Source organism: Macaca nemestrina, chromosome 6 (assembly GCF_043159975.1).
Source record: "Macaca nemestrina isolate mMacNem1 chromosome 6, mMacNem.hap1, whole genome shotgun sequence".
Taxonomy (NCBI): Eukaryota; Metazoa; Chordata; class Mammalia; order Primates; family Cercopithecidae; genus Macaca; species Macaca nemestrina.
The window spans coordinates 7,263,049-7,284,215 of NC_092130.1; the positions used below are offsets into that span (position 1 = coordinate 7,263,049).

General features: G+C 40.2%; 1 protein-coding gene across 3 annotated transcripts in view; it reads right to left on the reverse strand.

The window, feature by feature from the left end:
- Window positions 1-9,325: 9,325 nt before the first annotated feature.
- LOC105480886 (CREB3 regulatory factor) overlaps window positions 9,326-21,167 on the reverse strand; it is an 84,340-nt gene continuing 72,498 nt past the window's right edge. For 2 of the 3 annotated variants that reach the window (XM_071098085.1, XM_024792589.2), the window contains 2 exons: window positions 17,399-17,521; window positions 9,796-10,602 (listed from right to left, as the gene is read on the reverse strand). In XM_071098085.1, coding sequence (XP_070954186.1) covers window positions 10,487-10,602; window positions 17,399-17,521 — 239 coding nt within the window. In that variant the 3' untranslated portion in view covers window positions 9,796-10,486. Of the gene's footprint in view, window positions 10,603-17,398; window positions 17,522-21,167 lie in introns of all 3 variants that reach the window. The other variant, XM_071098084.1, reaches the window with a different exon arrangement.

The window sequence follows — 21,167 nt, forward strand, 5'->3', positions numbered from 1 at the left end:
CCGCCCAGTCTCGGGGCAGCGCCCCCTAGAGACCGGCGAAAATGGCAAGCTTGGGTCCCTGCCGCAGAGTTGGGACTTTCCCTGACACGTGTGGGGAAATCAGCCTCTCCTCTTGGTATGGCCTTAATACCATGGAGAGGAAGAGAAGAGGGAATATTAATAATGCTTCACAGTGGTCTCTTTCCATCTTCCTTCTGTCAGGCATTCTAATAACTATATATTTTTTGCATAGAAAAAAAAGACTGGAAGAAAAGTATCAATTGAGATGTCTCTGGAAAGTACAAGTGACAATTTTTTGTTTCTTCAAACTTTCTTATATTTTTAATATTTTCTACAGTGAGTATAAATTGTGGAGTAAAAGAGAAAATGATAAATGTTATGTATTTTTTAAAGTATGGAGTTCAGTAGAGTCAGTAGAGTACTTCCTATCACTCCAACACATGATCTGAGGGATCTTTGTAAAACACGAAATTGATCAAGTCGCCTCCCTGTATGCAGCCCTTCTATGGCTTCTGGTGGTTCCCTTTTGTATACAACTGGATTTATTAAATCTACCTTGCTGGGGTAGTTTTGATGGATTTACGTAGTTTTGATGGATTTACGTAGTTTTGATGGAAATGTCAGAGGAAACCCTCAACAAATGGTGGCTCTTTTATTTTTGTTAGTAAATAATCCAAGTTTCTTAGCTGGTCCTCAAGGTCATCAGCCACCCCACCCTGCGCCCTTCCTGGATTGCTCAAGCTCTTTCTGGATGTGTAGCCTTAGAATGTGGTGTTCCCTCTCCCTGGAAAGCTTTTCCCCGACTCGACCCCACTCCATCTGCTTTTGGTCACTTCAGCAAGAATAGATTGTGAGGACCTAAATGCTTAGGACCTGAATGTTCATCTCTCTTAATCCTCACAACCACCCTTGAAATTGCACTACACTAGTATCACACTTCAGGAGATGAGCTGAAAGTAGATTAAAATAACCACCAATCAACCCTGTCGCAAGATTACCTATCTTGAAAGTGGCACAGCCTCTACTGAAAGCCATCTTTTCCCCAAAAAATCAATATGGCTCCCACCTGTTGTAAGCAGGGCTCTGTGCTTGTCTGTGTTCCTACAGGCCTCTACACACCCTCTCGTAAGGTATTCATCACCCCACTGCACCTAATAGAGAGGCAGTGTATCCCAGGCTTGGCATCTGCCTGGGCTCAAATCCTGTCCACAGCACTGCATGCCTGTGCTTCAGTCTCCTCAGAGGTTAACTGGTGATAATCAATAGCACCTACTTCACAGATTGGATAATTAAATGAGATAATACATGAAAAGCACCAAGCACAGTGTGCTAATGTGGCATATGGTAAGATCTCAGTGCCCGTTAGCTGCTGTTATTCTACTACTAGCCAACATTTTGGGAGCACTTCCTATGTGCCAGGAACTTTGTACTAAGTGCTTCATGTGTGTCTCGCTTAAGTCTCACAACTCTGTGAGATAAAAACGGGGCAGAGAGGAATAATGACTTGCCCACAGCAAATGGAGTTGCTAGGTCAAAGGATATATGCATTTAAAAATTCTGACGTATTACCAAATTGCTCTTCCTAGGGATTATGTCAATCCAAACTCCCTCCAGCAACATGGCATAAATGCCTGTTTCCCGTGGCCTCGTCAACATGATAGGTTAACAAACATTGGAAGTTTTGCCGATCTGATTAGGTGAAAAGGGCTTCTTTAGTTTGCACTTATCTGACCATGAAGGAGGCTGAGAAACTCTACCTATGCTTCAGAGCTATTTGTATTTATTCTGTTGTCTGCTCCTTGTTCTATTGGGTTGTTGGTTTTTTTCATATCCGTTCCCAGGAACTCTATATATTAGGAAGATTAGTCCTTAGAGATGAGTTTCAAAGCTTTTCTATTTTCTTTTTTTTTTAAGACATCTACAGCCTTAAAAAGTCTATAGAATTTTGATTTGGCTTATGGTGTTTTGGTATTAAACATTTTGTTAATCTTGTTTTACACTGAATTTATCAATCTTCATTTATGATTCCTGGATTCAGGGTCCAAGTTGGAAAAGCCTTCTCCACTTACAGGGATTTAAAGGAATTGCCCACATTTCCTTGTAGTGTTTTTATGGGTGGTTTTTTGTGACTTTTTTTTTTTTACACTTAGATCTTTATCTATTTTGAAATATATGTTGGCTTATGGTGTGAGATATACACCCAATTTTACTTTTTCGGGAGGTTACTCAGTTATTCCAATACTATTTAATGAAGAGTCTACCTTTTTCTCACTGGTTCTGGATGCCACATTTGCCATACTAAATTGTCGTGTATATTTGAGTTTACTTTTAGACCTTCTATTCTGCTTGACCGGCCTATTCATGCATCAAAATGAGTTTTAACTACTATGGTTTTATAATGACTTTTAATATCTGCTAGGATTAAATACCTCTTTCCCTTGTCCCCCGCATCACTGCCCCCTCACCCCCACTGCCTACCAGCATCTTCCAGCGATTTTATCCCTGTGTAAACTTTTTTATAACCTCTTGGTATGTTTTCTTAGGATGACATTACACTTTTTAGCAACATTTTATTTTTAATTTAACTTAGCACTGTTAGTTTTATGTCACTGCTCCTGTTTAAGAACTTGGTGTATCTTTCAATTTATTTCAGTTTCCTTCTGTGTCCTTCACAGTACTTTCAAAGTTTTCTTTATCCTAGGCCTTGTATACATTTTCTATTATTAGTTATTAAGTTATTAAGTTATTCTTTTTTTTTTTTTTTTTTTTTTTTTAAGGTGGAGTCTCGCTCTGTCGCCCAGGCTGGAGTGCAGTGGCCGGATCTCGGCTCACTGCAAGCTCTGCCTCCTGGGTTTACGCCATTCTCCTGCCTCAGCCTCCCGAGTAGCTGGGACTACAGGCGCCCGCCATCTCGCCCGGCTAGTTTTTTGTATTTTTTAGTAGAGACGGGGTTTCACCGTGTTAGCCAGGATGGTCTCGATCTCCTGACCTCGTGATCCGCCCGTCTCGGCCTCCCAAAGTGCTGGGATTACAGGCTTGAGCCATCGCGCCCGGCAGTTATTAAGTTATTCTATAAAGTTTATTCCTGGTAATATTTTAAGGTTAAAACCTTGTAAAGAAACTGAGGTTTACTTTCTTCAGGTCACTCCAGTGTTTTGGATACTCACATAGAAGCTCCCTATTTAGGACAGCAGAGAAGCCCCAAAGCCAGCAGCAGTTGGCAGACTTGCGCATATGCCCTTAGGATTCTTTCACATCATGCTTCTTGTTGGATATTCAACGTATGCAATCAACAGTCCCCAGTTGCATCTCTATGCTGCAGTTAAGGAAAAAAACATAAGCTCCCTTTTTTCTCTACCCTCCAATATACTTCCTTCCAATAAGGAGACCCAATCCTAAACCTTAAGCTAGAGGCCATCTTCGAGGAACAGATATGCAGTCTGGTGATCATTACACCCAATTACTGATTCCTCTCAACTCTGTTTTGCTTCCCCTATCACCTTTACCCACTGATCCTGAGACTAGCTTTTGTTTATCTGCTAGGTTTTGGCTTTCTTTTTGGTTTTCAGATTCTAAGGCCTTTATTCCCCACTACAGAGACGTCCTTCCAAATACTGGCTGCGACTTGGCCTAATAGATGAATAGATCCCAAATAGATGAATACGAATTATTTCTGTAGTGGAGCAAGCCAACTGAGTTTGGAGTTCTGTAATCATATAAGGTAGGTCTGGGGCTAGTCTCCTCACCTGTGTCTAGTCTCTTTTGTAAAATGTACATGACCACCAGCCTCACTGGGTCCTTGAGAGTAGCAGCTGAGTTTGCTGTAACAAAAAAGCACCTAGTGGAGTCCTTAAGGAATGCCACTCCCTCCCCTAGGGCTAACACCTTCTTCCTGCTCTGAACCTTTTAGCTGGGATATTATAGTATTTCCCAGCCATTTTTTTTTTTTCTTCAAATTCTCCACTGTACTGTGGCTAAACAGCTCACCAACTGAATGACCCATCTAACTGGATGCTATCCACAGGTTTAGTTTCCTAAGGACTATACTGATCTGGCTCACCCGGCCCTTTAACAGTCTCAAGACCTTGACAGAGGCTCCTGTGAGCAGTGGTCTTGAGAAGTAAGTCCTGATGCAGAACCAGTCCATGGGAGGTCATGTCCCTCCCCTTTGTTTCTTGATGGCCCCAGTGTCACTCACATGAAACAAAGAGGGTTTCCTCAAGGGTCCAGGATACTAAGAACACAAGTCTATCAATTCTCTAATATATGCCACTAGATGTGGTACCTGTGTCCTTGAAAACACCTCGGCAACGATAATGTACCTGGAGCCCTTTGCATGTCTGTAACAGCTCCTGTGTTGTTCAGCAATCCTGTTCACATGCTGGCTGTGAGTTCCTGGAGTTCTCTTTCATCTCTCTATTGCCCAGTACCTAGCACAGGTCCTGGCAGAGTAAGTGCTCAACAAATATTTGCTGGCTGACTTTCAGCCACATACTCTGATGGTAGCCTTTACTTAGGTCTCTGGACTTAAGGCTCTATGTGTATGCCCAGCTTAGCTTGGAGACTTACTTAGAATGATTAAACACACAAACACATACAAATGTTTAAATCAGGAGAGACCCAAAGTATTTTATTTCCCATGGAGAACACTTGCCCAAAGATTCAAAGAGGAGAAATAAGAATATCCTCTAAACTGTGAAGAATGCAAATGCCTGTATCAACAAATAATTCTATGTAATAGCTAAATATCAGTAAAATATTGAAAAATCAACCTATCGTGTCAAAAAAAATGTTAGCTCTTTGATTATCACCACGAGAGGAGACCAGCAGTTCTCCACTCTCTGTGATTTGGAATTTCTTTGGAATAGGTTATCTTGAGGAGTGGATGGTTACCTAGGTAAGCAAGATACAAGTACAGAAAGGAAGGGTGAAAATACGAGGCAAACAATTCAGAACCTTTTCTTTTCATCTTTTTTTATTTTAAATTACAAAGGATGTTGCATACACTGATGAATCTGTATCTGACTAGAAGTGCTCAGGGGTTGGAAGGTGACAGAAAACAAAGGCAAAATTCGCATTGCCTTTCCTTCTGAAATGAAAAACTGCACAACTATTAACCAACATTTAATAGAATAATTTTTAAACAGCTCATGCGTCAACAAGATAAAGTTCTTTCTAGACAAGAGACAAGACTGAATCCAATAAAAAGTGTCATAGCTCCAGTTGGGAGAGAGAAAAAAAAAAACAAAACTACAGAATATTTATGATAGCATTACAAACAGGATCCTACGCAACTATGCAAAAGAGGTTGCCACATTGTATGAACAAATGCTTTGAATTCTTGCCCTTCCACTCTTCTCTTGTGACTTCTGTGCTGTCAGCCCTAGTATTGTTGTCAACCACAATACTAAGCTGTAGGACAAACCCTAGGGAAAGAAGGTAAAAAAGCAGGCAGTGGAATACAGTGTCATAAAAATGTGGTGGAAAGGCAGATACAGTACACACATATACGTTTCTGTTATTTGGTTCTGAAAAAAACAGGGCGAAGAGCAAGACACAGTAATCAGTCCTGCTCCTATCCACCCAGAATTTAATTAACTACACCATTGTGTTTACATTGTTATGAAAGAGGCAAACCGAACCTAGTTCACCCAAACTTGGCACATTGAAATACCCAACTTTGATGTTCTTCACTAGTCACCAAGTCTTCAATTCCAAAATACTGTTTGGAAGCAGTTTTAAGGTTGTAACCCCTCACTACTACCTCCAAAACTCTCTTATCTAAACAAAAATGGCAATTTGACCTAGCTCAGTTCCTAGGTGTAATTTCTACAATTTCAGTCAGTTTATTAAGCATGAGGACTATGCTTCAACACATAATCCCATTTGCCTATGGAAGTGTATAACTTTCAGTAGTACATTTTCATCATCTTTCCCCAACATGCTTATTCCTTAAAACGAAACAACCATTCCTACAGTTGACATTCATTGTTACATCCCAATGTGTTTGAAGTATTAAAAAAACATGGAGTCATCTTCTCATAATGCCCTTATTAAGATTACAAAGATTACAAAAGAATCCACAAGTATTACGGCACTGTGTGAGACTTATTTGTCATGATCCAAGGGAAGAACAAGACTGCAAGTTCTGTGCAAAGTTGTGGAAATGGCCTCAGTTCCATGGGAAATGGTATTCCACAACAGACTTCACTAGAAGGATAATTGAAACCTTTTACTTTAACACTGAAAGCATAATTCAATGCATTCTCAAAATTCAAGTTTCAAGATATGGAGAGATGCTAACATTCTGTTACATAATTAACTAGAAAATACTTGAACAGAATTTTAGGAAACTATATAAAGGGAACGTAAGTTTTTGTTAATTCTTGCTGAAGGCAACTTGAATTCATTTATTAGAACATTAACTAAATCTTAGCAGCTAAATTTTTTAAACGTATGCAATAAAGAAAAGCACATCCATTCTTGACATTTTGGTGAATAAACTAACAGCTTTATTAATGAAGGCAAACATCAGATCATTGTATGAATATTATATATATATATATAAAAAGAAATCCAAACTAACAGCATTGTATTTCAAAAGTACTGTACTTCTGTTTCTTTTAAAGAGACTTGTCATCTGTTTTTATAAAACAAAATGGGTACTCTTCTCCTAAAAAATCCTGGAAAAATGAAATAGTCAATTTCAAGCTGATGAACTGAACACACCTTTCTTTAAATGCAGACTATTGCTAGGAAGCAAATAAAGTCAAGCATCAGAAAGAAGATGTATGAGAAATGCATGAAAGTCAGAGAAAAGGGATGTAGTGAAATTACTGCTAATCTTTCCCCCTCATATTCAAAGACCATCCAAAACTGGTCTTTCATACAAATATAAAATAACTATAAAGAGAGGGAATTTGAAACCATACCCATCTGAAATCCTTCATGATGCTTTTGTAATAGTTCTGATTCTCTTACCAAAAAGGTCAAAGTTAAAGATGTAGGAAGTGGAAGGGAATGAAGACGTTTAGTTTTAAATGTACAAGTAAGGCACAATATAAAGCCACATCATAATCTGTCATGAAGGATATAGGAAAGGACAAGAATCATACATGGTACAGTAGAACAAGCAATTATATTGACTGGAAAAGTGTGGCACCCAATTCAAAACTCAGACAAGATCTTAACAAGAGCGACTGGACAGCATGCTTTCATATGGAGACAAACTCTATAAAGAATCCAGTGTATCTGAAACTAGGAAAAAAGGTTTTTGTTGGGTTTTTTTTTTAAATCATAGTAGTACTAGAGTCAAAGTTTATAATTGCTTTGGAACAATGGGTTTACTTGAGGTGAATTCACAATGCCTTCACTTAAAGTAAGATTCTGGACTTCATTATGAGCTATCTGTATACCATGTATGAACACAGAAAACCTTTAGAGAACTCTTCTCTAATGATCTTCACCCAAAAATACATGCCACAATTTTCAAAAACAGAACATGTACAATTGTTGGGGTTTTTACATTACCCTTATAAGATTGGTTTGTGTGATACACTAAACGTATATATTTTAATGACAATAGAGGAAGCAGATTATTACTGGCATTAAAGTACAACCATTTCTAGACGGTTTTAAATGCCACAGAGTCCCCTGGTTAAAATGTAAAGCTGCACAGCTTGCCTATGTCATCTTTATGATAAAGTTAAAACAGCAAGAGGATTTAACTTTCACTCTACATTTTACTGCCAGGTTTTTATATAGATCAAGTATCGCTGCAGCATTCTGACCAGCCCAGATTTAGCAGCAAATGGCAGGAATCATATAAAATGCAATTTTTTAACAAAGTGCTTTTCTAAGATATACATACATATATAAATAGGTACAAAATAAAGTGTCAACATTAAAAAGCTCAACTATTTAAAAGCTTTTAACTATTTAACTTAAGTAGTACATATAAAACACTGAAACTCAAGGATATGGAATCTACTAAACAGATTCAAAGTCTTTTTTTTTGAAATGCAAGACCAAAAAATCAAATTCTGGTTTGCAGACCGGAAAAAAGTATCAAAAACCAGAATTCTAACAGAGCAGCTAGAAAGGGGCAATTCTATAAACCTTATCAGCTGAATATCATGAGGTGATTTTCACCTGATTGCAAAACTGCCATAGTTTGAAACACTTTTCAATTTACCAGACACATTCTGTCAAGACTTCATATACTTCCAACTTGCAAGCCTGTGCTTTGCTTCTCTCACCTAAAAAGGAAAAGCTTTAAACAATGAACTTACATTCTATTAAACCATTAGACTTGAGCTTATCATCTGTTTAGCGTGAATGTCCTAACCAGGTACATTTCCACCAAACACACAGAAAAATCTTGTGCATCACAGTTCAGCTAAGGTGGTAAGACAATCCTTACAATTCTTCTTGGGTTTCTTTTTTAAGATGTCAAAGATGCAGGTAAGCAACATTGTTCATTTGTTACTGGGTGTTCTAGATCAAACCTTCACAAGCTATAGCTTCATATGCTATAGCTTACAAATAGGGTATAAGAAGTAAAAGAAAAGAACAAATTATACTTTGACACTTTATAGTCAAAGTATAATTTAAAAAGAAATCCTACAGTGGGTAATGGAGAAATAGATAATTTTACCAGCAGCTGTGCCTGAAATTTTTGGTATTTTTTTCCTTGCTAAATATGCTTTTTTTCTTTTTTTAGTTTTTAAGCCACCAGTTTTCAGAGTTCAAAACACAAAATTTGAGAATAAAACAGTTAAGAGAGACAGGATGGAAAAATCTGTGGGGGAAGGTTTATAATGCTGCCTTGACATAAGAAATTTCTCATCAAGAGGTAAAGCTTGAACACAGTTAAAACACTGACTAATGAAGCTGTTTTATATGAGCAAAAAAGAGCACCTAAAAACTAAATGTGTTAATGTTTCTCAATTCTAGAAACTATAGAAGAATAAGTCACATGTTAAGTTTGAAGAAGCTAGTTTGAAAATACCTGTACAAAAATATAAAAATCTATAAATTGTTTTTGTTTTAAGCCTGTGTTGATCTTTGAAAATATTACATGCACAATAATACATCAATTGGAAAAGTGGCAACTAAAGAATCAGATATTTTTAGCTTTTTTCTTTCTTTACATATATATATATACATAATACAATAAAAATAATCTATTTTGTTGTCTGGTGGAAGTATACTACAATAAGCTAAATAAACATTTTAATTTTCAAAGTCAAAAACTATTTTACCAATAGCTTACTAAAATGAAATATATTAAAATTTCCTACAGTAAGTGCAGAAATAAAAGACATCTAAATGGCCACCAACTTATCTACTATGGAAGCGAACTAGAGGAACAGCAAAATAATATTTGTATGTATGGATGCTCCTTCTGTAGATAATTGGACCCAAACAGAAATAAAATTCACAGTTCAGTAAGATCCCTAACCCTGACCTTTTTTTTTCTTTTTTTTCTCCTTTTTTTCATACATTCATACAGTATCATGTAAGCTGTGCAAAACTTTACTTAGACTGGCAGTTTGCCATATCAGTTGCATTTGTCTTTGGTACAAAAAATAAAACAATCGCAATAATGTGCAAGTATTTGTCTTCTTCCGGTCAAGTACCGAAATATGAGTTTTCTAGAGCCATCTTTTTTTTGTTGTTTTTTTGTTTTGTTTTTTATACAATACACAGACTCTGTGGCATATATCTACATTTCAACATAGTCCTATATACATTCAAAAAATCTGAAAAAGAGTTGGAACAAAAAAACATTTAAACCCCATAATTTTTCCATCTATATATCTTGTTTTTTTCTCATTAGGGTTTTCATCATACAAAATATTACCAGTTTTATAGTTTCCCCAAAATACAAGGCACAAAGAATATGCTTTTTTTTTTCTTACTTGCACAGACATTTGTGTGTGTATATATATATATATATATTTATATATATCATCTTGAGCTCTGACAATGAACATCTAATATGGCCCACAGGCACAAGTGCTGGGTGTGCCATATACAAGTGAGATTAATGGTTGTGGAAAATTAGAACAAAAAGCAATAATTCTAAAAACAATTTAAACCGACCGTTTAAAAAAATGCTTCCTCAATTTTTTGTGTGTGTGGTTCAGAGCATAAATCTGCCACAATACTTGGCATTTTACTATTTCACTCCTCCAAAATGTTTTGATTTAACAGATTTTTGTAATCTGTACCTAAACATTTACTTAAACTATGATTTTCAATTCTGATGCCAGTAGCAGTTTTAATCATGGTTTATGCTCTGAAAATGCAATAATCAAGTATTTTGGATCATGCTTCACTTATGCTACTTAGTTCTTAAAACAATGTAACCTAATTGTAAATGTTTACATAATGCTAACTGACATGCAAAACAGAATGAAAATTTACAATTGATAACGTGACAAAACGCAGACATTTCTGACCAGTGGTCCAATGAGGCTGATTAAACCTTTGATGTTGGTATCCTTAATCCTACAAGGCCTCCAGTGGGATTCCCTTCTGCAGTCTTCTCTAACACTTGGTTAACAAATTCTGAGGTTTGCCCAGCAACTGGTAGACCTGAAAAAAAGAATAAAAGGCACATGTAGACACAGAAATGGAAGGCCATGAAGGGAAGGGAAGGAGCTGGTAACATCTGAGGATCAGGTGTGGCCCTCAGCTTGATACTGGTCCCAAATGAATTCCCTGGCACTTGTTATTGCAGCTCAGAAAACAATGCTACCCTTCATATTACTGTCAAACCAGGAATAGCCATGGAAAATCGTAAACCAACATTTAAAGTGAGGTAGATGACAAGTGTAACAGTCCAAATAACAGTCCAAACCCAAACCCAAAGCCTGCCAACAGGCACTGCTTCCCATGTCCTGGTTTTCCCTGTTCTCTCAGCCAGTCTCTTCCAATTACTCTAAACTCACCAAGTTCCATGGGTGGGCTTCACCCATGAAACTGAAAATATAGACCTGAAAGATGTTTTGGGTCATTTTTATAATTACTGGATACAGTTTAAGTTTCCTTTACTTCATTTAAAAAAAGTGAATGAATAAGAAATGTTGGAAGAGAAGAGGGAGAAAGGTGGGAGCAGCATAAATATGTAGATTTTCTCATCTTCCTCATCTTCCATAGTAAGACCAAAAGGTAAAATCAGTAAATCAAATAACAGAGGTTTAAGTACATTTTTTAAAGTATTAAGAAAAATAAAAAGGATGGAAACAGAAATATATTTGTCAGCCAGGCACGGTGGCTCATGCCTGTAATCCCAGCACTTTGAAAGGTTGAGGCAGGCGGATCACCTGAGGTCGGGAGTTCGAGACCAGCCTGACCAACATGGAGAAACCCCATCTCTACTGAAAACACAAAATTAGCCAGGCATGGTGGCACATGCCTATAATCCCAGCTACTCGGGAGGCTGAGGCAGGAGAACTGCTTGAACCCGGGGGGTGGAGGTTGTGGTGAGCCAAGATCGTGCCACTGCACTCTAGCCTGGGCAACAAGAGTGAAACTCTGTCTCAAAAAAAAAAAAAAGAAAGAAAAGAAATGTATTTGTCGGCCAGGCGCGGTGGCTCACACCTATAATACCAGCACTTTGGGAGGCCGAGGCAGGCAGATCACCTGAGATCAGGAGTTTGAGACCAGCCTGGCCAACATGGTGAAACCCCGTCTCCATTAAAAATACAAAAATTAGGCCGGGCGCGGAGGCTCATGCCTGTAATCCCAGCACTTTGGGAGGCCGAGGCAGGTGGATCACGAGGTCAGAAGATCGAGACCATCCTGGCTAACATGGTGAAACCCCATCTCTACTAAAAATACAAAAAAAAAAAAAAATTAGCTGGGCATGGTGGCGGGCACCTGTAGTCCCACCTACTTGGAAGGCTGAGGCAGAAGAATGGCATGAACCTAGGAGGCAGAGCTTGCAGCGAACTGAGATCGCGCCACTCCACTCCAGCCTGGGCAACTAAGCAAGACTCCGTCTCAGAAAAAAAAAAAAAAAATTGCCGCACGTGGTAGCACATGCTACTCGGAAGGCTGAGGCGTAAGAATCACTTGAACTCAGGAGGCAGAGGTTGCAGTAAGTCAAGATAGTGCCACTGTACTCCAGCCTGGGTGACAGAAAGAGACTGTCTCAAAAAGAAAAGGAAAAAAACTCCAACCCATTTAAACTGGTCTAGAGGCAAATTCTGGGAATAGAGCTGTATAGCTGTTGTTATTGTTGTTTTTGAGAAAGGGTCTCACTCCGTTGCCCAGGCTGGAGTGCAGTGGTGCAATCACTGCTCACTGAAGCCTCAACCTTCCAGGTTCAGACTGGTCTTGAACTCCTGGCCTCAATCGATCCTCCCACCTCAGCCTCCCAAAGTGCTGGGATTACAGGCATGAGCCACTGCATTCAGCCACCACATAGATTTTTAATCTTCATTTCCCCATATAAAAACAGCACTAAATGGCAAAACCATAAACCCATGGAAAATATTTACAAGTGATAAGGTATCCCTAGGAACCCCAACATTCAAGAAGGTGGGAACAAACTACCAAAATCTTTAAGACATGTACGGCAACAGCATTATCAATATTTATGTGGATGGGCCAAAAGGAAGTAATGCAAATGAAAACAAAAAAAAATGTCTAAATAGCCAATAGGTTACCCACTGGCAAGTACAGCACGGTCAACTTGAGAACTGCAGCTAAAGCTGTGAGGGATTTTCTCCAACCCAATATTGAATACAAGGTGAGTACAAGGAGCCCACAGTTGGAAGTGAAGGAGCCCACAGTTGGACGTGAAGGGGCGCACAGTTGAGCCTCTGTGAACTCTGAAAATGGACCAGCCAGGACTCTTGCAGGACAAGAGCAAGCCATGATAAAAACAAAAAAAACTGGCCAGGCACAGTGGCTCAGGCCTGTAATTCTAACACTTTGGTAGGCCAAGGCAGGCAGATCACTCGATGTCAGGAGTTTGATACTAGCCTGGCCAACATGGTAAAACCCCATCTCCAGTAAAAACACAAAAATTAGCCGGGCATGGTCGTGTGTGCCTGTAATCCAAGCTACTGGGGAGGCTGAGGCAGGAAAATCACTTGAACCTGGGAGGCAGAGGCTGCAGTGAGCCAAGATCACGCCACTGCACTGTAGCCTGGGCGACAGAGTGAGACTTTGTCTCAAAACAAAACAAAAAACCCTGGGGTTGAAATTAAAATCGAGCAAGAAAGGAACTAAAGACATGAAACAGAGATGGTCCATATAAAATGAGGGAGGGGAGCAGAAAAAGAAATCTCAGGGCCGGGCGCAGTGGCTCACGCCTGTAATCCCAGCACTTTGGGAGGCCGAGGCGGGAAGATCACGAGGTCAGGAGATCCAGACCATCGTGGCTAACATGATGAGACCCCATCTCTACTAAAAATACAAAAAAAATTAGCCAGGCATGGTGGTGGGCGCCTGTAGTCCTAGCTACTCAGGAGGCTGAGGCAGGAGAATGGCGTGAACCTGGGAGGCGGAGCTTGCAGTGAGCCGAGATTGTGCCAATGCACTCCAGCCTGGGTGATAGAGCAAGACTCCGCCTCAAAAAAAAAAAAAAAGAAATCTCAGAAAGCCAGGTGCCATTTTTTTGTTTTTGTTTCAGAGATATGTTGCCCAGGCTGGTCTAGAATCTTGACCTCACATGATCCTCCTGCCTCAGTCTCCCAAGTGACTAGGATTACAGGAAAAAGCCACCAAAGCTGGCGTGCCATGTTTTTTTGTTTTGTTTTTTTGAGACAGAGTCTCGCTCTGTCACCCAGGTGGGAGTGCAGTGGCACAATCTTGGCTCACTGTCAACCTCTGCCTCCTGAGATCAAGCAATTCTCCTGCCTCAGCCTCCCGAGTAGCTGGGACTACAGGCACGTGCCACCACGCCCAGCTAATTTTTTGTATTTTTAGTAGAGACAGGGTTTCACCACGTTAGCCAGGATGGTCTTGATCTCCTGACCTCATGATCCGCCTGCCTCAGCCTCCCAAAGTGCTGGGATTACAGGTGTGAGCCACTGCGCCCGGCTGCCACGTTTTTAAATGTTAACTGAAAAGCGGAGACTCTGTGAAAAAAGAAAAGCTATTCTGAACCAAACCTCCTTTTAGAAGTTCAGACGAACTAATTTCATATATATATATGAACAACAGAGAAGTATCAAGGTCAGAATTCCACAACTTTTTCTAAGAAAAAAGAGAATAAAAGACATTAAAGAAAATGGCACGATACATGAAAGAACATAAATCAGAAATAGAATAACTAAGAAATAAGGTGACAGAATTCAGAAAAGAATTAGAAATACAGGGGAAAATTCCTGAAATTAAAAGGAACCTAAGATCAGCAACTAATGACAGCAAATAATGCTTTAAGAGAAACAGAAGGCAAAAAGGAGAAATAACGTTAAAAAAGAAATGAAGAGATAAAAATGATTCAAGAAAAAGTGACACAAGGCAGGAAGACCATTTGAAGTTGGGAGTTCGAGACCAGCCTGGCCAACATGGTAAAACTCCATCTCTACTAAAAAATACAAAAATTAGCCAGGTGTGGTGGCAGATGCCTGTAATCCCAGCTACTCAGGAGGCTGAGGCAGGATAATCGCTTGAACCTGGGAGGTGGAGGCTGCAGTGAGCTAAGACTGTGCCACTGCACTACTGCCTGGGTGACAGAAAAACACTGTTGAAAGAAAGAAAGGAAAGAGAGGAGAGAGAGGAAGGAGAGAAAGGAGAGAGAGAGAGAGAGACAGAGAGAGAGAGAGAGAAAAGAAAGACAAACAAATACTAAAGATGGGCGAAGAAGAGCCAACCTATAGATGTGAGTCCCCACAGAAGAAAAGCAAACCAAGGGAACAGATCAAACACTAAAAACATTTGAAAGTACATATTGAAAGAGCACACTATAAACATAAAAATGTCAACTAAAAATTACCAACTCTAAGATATAACCTAGTAAAATCACTGGTATTTAAAGGAAAAATCCTTTTGACACCTAGGCAAAAACAGCAAAGTACTTATAAGGAAAAAATAATTAGGCAATATTAGCTTTTCTTTTTTTTTTTTTGAGACAAAGTCTCACTTTGTCGCCCAGGCTGGAGTGCAGTGGCGTGATCTCAGTTCACTGCAAGCTCCACCTCCCGGGTTTACACCATCCTCCTGCCTCAGCCTCCCGAGTAGCTGGGACTACAGGCGCCCGCCACCTCAACCGGCTAGTTTTTTTTGTATTTTTTAGTAGAGACAGGGTTTCATCGTGTTAGCCAGGATGGTCTTGATCTCCTGACCTCGTGATCCGCCCGTCTCAGCCTCCCAAAGTGCTGGGATTACAGGCTTGAGCCACCGTGCCTGGCCTCTTTCTCTTTTTTTTTGAGACAGAGTTTCGCTCTGTCTGTCACCCAGGCTAGAGTGCACTGGCGTGATCTCGGCTCACTGCAACCTCCACCCCTCCTGCATTCAAGCGATTCTCCTGCCTCAGCCTCCCAAGTACCTGGGATTACAGGCGCCCGCCACCACGCCCAGCTAATTTTTGTAGTTTTAGTAGACGAGGTTTTACCATGTTGGCCAGGCTGGTCTCGAACTCCTGACCTCAAGTGATCCGCCTGCCTTGGCCTCCCAAAGTGTTGGGATTACAGGCATGAGCCACCACGCCCAGCCAGTATTAGCTTTTCAATAGCAACACTTACGCCAAAAGAAAATGGAGAATCATATTCAAGATACTCAAGGAAAGAAAATATGAGTTGAGGATTTTATAACTGGTAAAACTAACTTTCAAGTGTAAAGGAGTACATAAGCTTACCAAACATATAAAATATTTACATTAAAAAATAAAAAGGTAAAAATAACTTTTTCTTGTAATGTTAAATTTCCCCCTGTAGCTAACAAAGGAAGAATAACAATGCTTTTAAAAATAAAAGGAAAGAAAAGAAAGAAATGCTATGAAAGAATACATAAAAAATTAAAATAGCATCAACCCATTTGAAGAAAAGGTCAAGCACACAGTTAATCCATATGGAAGCAGGAAGTAAGTGATTGCTGAGGAAAATACTGATGTTTAGGGTCTACTTTCCACCTGATTGTTTTCAATATAAATATAGTTTTGTTCAAGAAAAACATTTGACCTTTTATTGTGTAAATTAAATTTTGGGGGTTTTCGTGAGTTGTATAATGCTGGATGCCTTGGATGCTACTGTTTGTCAGTGATTTTCTCCTATAGCAGCTGAGCTGAGTTCTCATGTCTACGTCTATACTAGCTAGCTCTCTCTTCCCTGTTGGCTCTCAGTTGGCCTGACGTCTAGATCCCTGCCTCTCTGATCCTCCCCACATTGTGCAATCTTTTCTGGGATGGGAAACCAGAGAGCCAAGTTTGTTAGAATCCTGTGAAATGCATTACTGAGTAAAACAAGTAAGAATCTCTACACTAAAGTGCAAACTGCAGGCTTGACAGCTCTGGGACCTTTTGTCCTCCATGAAAGGTTAAAGTTGGCCGGGCGCGGTGGCTCAAGCCTGTAATCCCAGCACTTTGGGAGGCCGAGACGGGCGGATCACGAGGTCAGGAGATCGAGACCATCCTGGCTAACACAGTGAAACCCCGTCTCTACTAAAAATACAAAAAAAAAACTAGCCGGGCGTGGTGGCGGGTGCCTGTAGTCCCAGCTACTTGGGAGGCTGAGGCCGGAGAATGGCGTAAACCCGGGAGGCGGAGCTTGCAGTGAGCTGAGATCTGGCCACTGCACTCCAGCCTGGGCGGCAGAGCGAGACTCCGTCTCAAAAAAAAAAAAAAAGAAAGGTTAAAGTTGCTAGAAGTTTGTTTTTCTTTTTTTTTTTTTTTTTTTTTTTTTTTTTTTTTTGAGACAGAGTCTCGCTCTGTCGCCCGGGCTGGAGTGCAGTGGCCGGATCTCAGCTCACTGCAAGCTACGCCTCCCGGGTTTACGCCATTCTCCTGCCTCAGCCTCCCGAGTAGCTGGGACTACAGGCGCACGCCACCTCGCCCGGCTAGTTTTTTGTATTTTTTAGTAGAGACGGGGTTTCACCATGTTTGCCAGGATGGTCTCGATCTCCTGACCTCGTGATCCGCCCGTCTCGGCCTCCCAAAGTGCTGGGATTACAGGCTTGAGCCACCGCGCCCGGCCTAGAAGTTTGTTTTTCTTAAATGTTAAAATAGTTTCATGATTAAGTCTAAATTACAAACTGTGGTCACCTGCAACACATGCTTATGAAACACTAAATCTCAGAAGATAAAATTACTCATAAAGGAGAGTGATTACAATGAGAGCACTTGAGTTTTTCCTTCAACTAAAAACTTTTAATATCCCCTTAAATCATACATCTTATACATGTTATTAATCGTTATGAATTTATCTAATATTCTTCTTACCGAGAGTATCTTTAATGAGGATTTCAAGCTTCTGCCCCATGTTGGGTCCTCTCTCATCTCTTGGATTCTGTACCCGGTTTACAATCTCTTGCTTGATGGAGTTGATTACAAACAATAAATTATCTGTAAGACAGAACAAAACACTTATGTCACTACCATGAAAGACTTTCCTTTTAATTATGTAATAACAGATAATTAAGAAATTGAGTAACAAAGTATTAAGCAGTGATGATTACAAGTGGCTCCTATCCAAAGGGATTAATTTCAAATGATGTGGCACTTGGTTTTTAAAAAGATCTCAAGATTGGCCAGCTGCGGTAGCTCACGCCTATAATCCCAACACTTTGGGAGGCCAAGGCAGGTGGATTGCTTGAGGTCAGGAGTTACAGACCAGCCTGGCCAAATGGTGAAACCCTGTGTCTAATAAAAAACACAAAAATTAGCCAGGTGTGGTGGCATGTGCCTGTAGTTACAGCTATTCCAGAGGCTGAGGCAGGAGAATTACTTGAACCCAGGAGGTGGAGGTTGCAGTGAGCCAAGATCATGCCACTGCACTCCCACTTGGACGACAGAGCAAGACTCTGTCTCAAACAACAACAACAACAACAACAAACAACACTAACAACAACAAAACCCTCAAGATTATTGGGTATGCACTTTTGATAACACACTGCACTGTAGCCAGGTGTGGTGGTGTGCACCTGCAGTCCCAGATACTTGGGAGGCTGAGGCAGGCGAATCGCTTTAGCCCAGGAGTTGCAGGCAGTTGCACTAGGATAGTAACTGTGAATAACCACTGTGATCCAGCCTAGGTACCACAGTGAGACCCCATCTCCAACTAAAAAAACGGCAATGAAAAAAGACAACACACTGTAGACATGCATCAATGTTCACCATCCTGTAAGCAACTTGCCCTACTTGTCTTCATTGGTTTAAGACCTGATAGAGCGTGACAGTGCCCGCTACATCGAATCATAGGACCTTAGTAAATGTTTATTAAATAAATCAAACCAAGTCCCTCGAAAACAAAAGCTTTAAAAACAGATTTCCCCACCTTGAAAAGCTTTAAAACAAAACAGAACAAAAAGCAAGTTAAGCCAGGTGCGGTGGCTCACACCTGTAATCCTAGCACTTTGGGAGGCTGAGGCGGGTGGATCACGAGGTCAGGAGATAGAGACCATCCTGGCTAACACAGTGAAACCCCGTCTCTACTAAAAATACAAAAAATTAGCTGGGCGTGGTGGCGGGCGCCTGAAGTCCCAGCTACTCAGGAGGCTGAGGCAGGAGAATGGTGTGAACCCAGGAGGCTAAGGTTGCAGTGAGCCGAGACTGCGCCACTGCACTCCAGCCTAGCTACAGAGCGAGACTCCATCTCAAAAAAAAAAAAAAAAAAAAAAAAAAGGCAAGTTAACCCAAAGTAAGGAGGGAAATAATAAAGAGCAGAAATGTATGTAACAGAAAACAAATACACAATAAGGAAAATTAATGAAGCCAAAAACTGGTTATTTGAAATGATCAACAACACTGACACCCCCCACCCAGGTAGATCCATCATAAAAATACAAGATGACGCCAATCACTCATATCTGTAACGAAAAAAGTGTTATCACTTTAGAATCCACAGATATTAAAAGGATAACAAGAAAATATGGTGCTAACAAATATAACAACTTGGATGAAATGAACAAATTTCTTGAAAACACGATTTAAAACCCATATAAGAGGCCAGGAAGGCCGAGTGCACTGGCTCACGCCTGTAATCCCAGCACTTTGGGAGGCCGAGGTGGGTGGATCACCTGAGGTTAAGAGTTCGAGACCAGCCTAGCCAATATGATGAAACCCCATCTCTAATAAACTATAAAAATCAGCTGGGCATGGTAGCAGGTGCCTGTAATCCCAGTTACTCGGGAGGCTGAGGCAGGAAAATTGCTTGAACCTGGGAGGTGGAGGTTACAGTAAGCTGAGATTGTGCTACTGCACTCCAGCCTGGGCAACAGAGCAAGACTCCGTCTAAAAAAAAAGAAGCCTGGCACGGTGGCTCACATCTGTAATCCCAGCACTCTGGGAGGCCAAGATGGGTAGATCACTTGAGGCCAGGAGTTCCAGACCAGCCTGGCCAATACAGTGAAACCCTAGCTGTACTAAAAATAAAAATAATTAGGCCGGGTGCGGTGGCTCAAGCCTGTAATCCCAGCACTTTGGGAGGCCGAGACGGGCGGATCACGAGGTCAGGAGTTCGAGACCATCCTGGCTAACACGGTGAAACCCCATCTCTACTAAAAAATACAAAAAACTAGCCGGGCGAGGTGGCGGGCGCCTGTAGTCCCGGCTACTCGGGAGGCTGAGGCAGGAGAATGGCGTAAAAACCCGGGAGGCAGAGCTTGCAGTGAGCTGAGATCCGGCCACTGCACTCCAGCCTGGGCGACAGAGCGAGACTCTGTCTCAAAAAATAATAATAATAATAATACTTAGCCAGGCACGGTGGCATATGTCTGTAATCCCAGCTACTCAGGAGACAGAAGCATGAGAACTGCTTGAACCCGGGAGGCAGAGGCTGCAGTGAGCTGAGACCGTGACACACTGCACTCTAGCCTGGGCAACAGAGTGAGACACTGTCCCAAAAGAAAAAAAAAAGAAAATCCATACAAGAAGAAATAAAGCATCTGAATAGCTTTTCCTAGTAAAAGAATTGAAATTACCAAATATCTTCCCAAAAAAAAAGAACCCAGAAGGTTTTAATAGCAAATTCTATCATAGATACAATGAAGAAATAAAATTGATCTTATAAAACTTTGTCAAAAAAGGAAGAGAGATCATGGTCCAATTAATTATATGAGGCCAGTATAGCCCTAGTACTAAAACCTTATAAAAAAAGAAAATAAAAATCATAGAACAATATCCCTCTTGAGTGTAGACACAAAATCCTTAACAAAGCATTAACAATGGAATCCAACATATTAGAATAGAATAATATGAAATATTAGCAATATATTCCAATATAAAAAGGAAGATATATCATAACCAAGTAGAGTTTATTCCAAGAATGCAAGGTTGGCTTAACATCCAAATATTAACAAATGTAATTCACCACTTTAACAGGTGAATATGTGATGTATTAACAGAATAAAAGAGAACAATACATGATTGCTCCAATAGATGCAAAAAAATCATCAACACCCATTCATAATAAACAAAACTAGAAATAGAAGGAAATTTTCTCAAAATGATAAAGGACATCTCATCCACAAAAAAGCACAACACAAACATCATACCTAAAGATAGAAGGTTTCCCCTGAGATTGTAAACAAGGCAATCACCACTCTATTTAATATTGTGGGTGTTCTAGACATTTTGATAAGGCAGAAAAACAAAAGCCATAAAGATCAGAAAGGAAGAAATAAAACCATTCCTATTTGCAGATGATGACTATGTCAGCAGAAAATCCCAGGGAATCTACACACCTACTACTGGAACTAAGAGTGATACACAAAAATATGTTTTATACATTAATACCAAAGAACTCAAAATTTCAAAAGCAATTCCATTTACAGAAGCACTAAAAAACATAAAATACTCAGGATTACATCTAATAAAAGATGTTCAAGCACTGTACACTTAACACTGTAAAAGATGGCAGAGAGAAACTAACGAAGACTTAGCTAGGTGGAGAGAGATACCAGGTCCATGGATCAGAAAACTCCATTTTAAGATAGCAGTTCTCTCCAAATAGATCTAAAGAGTCAAAGCAATCCCAATCAAAATTCCAGTA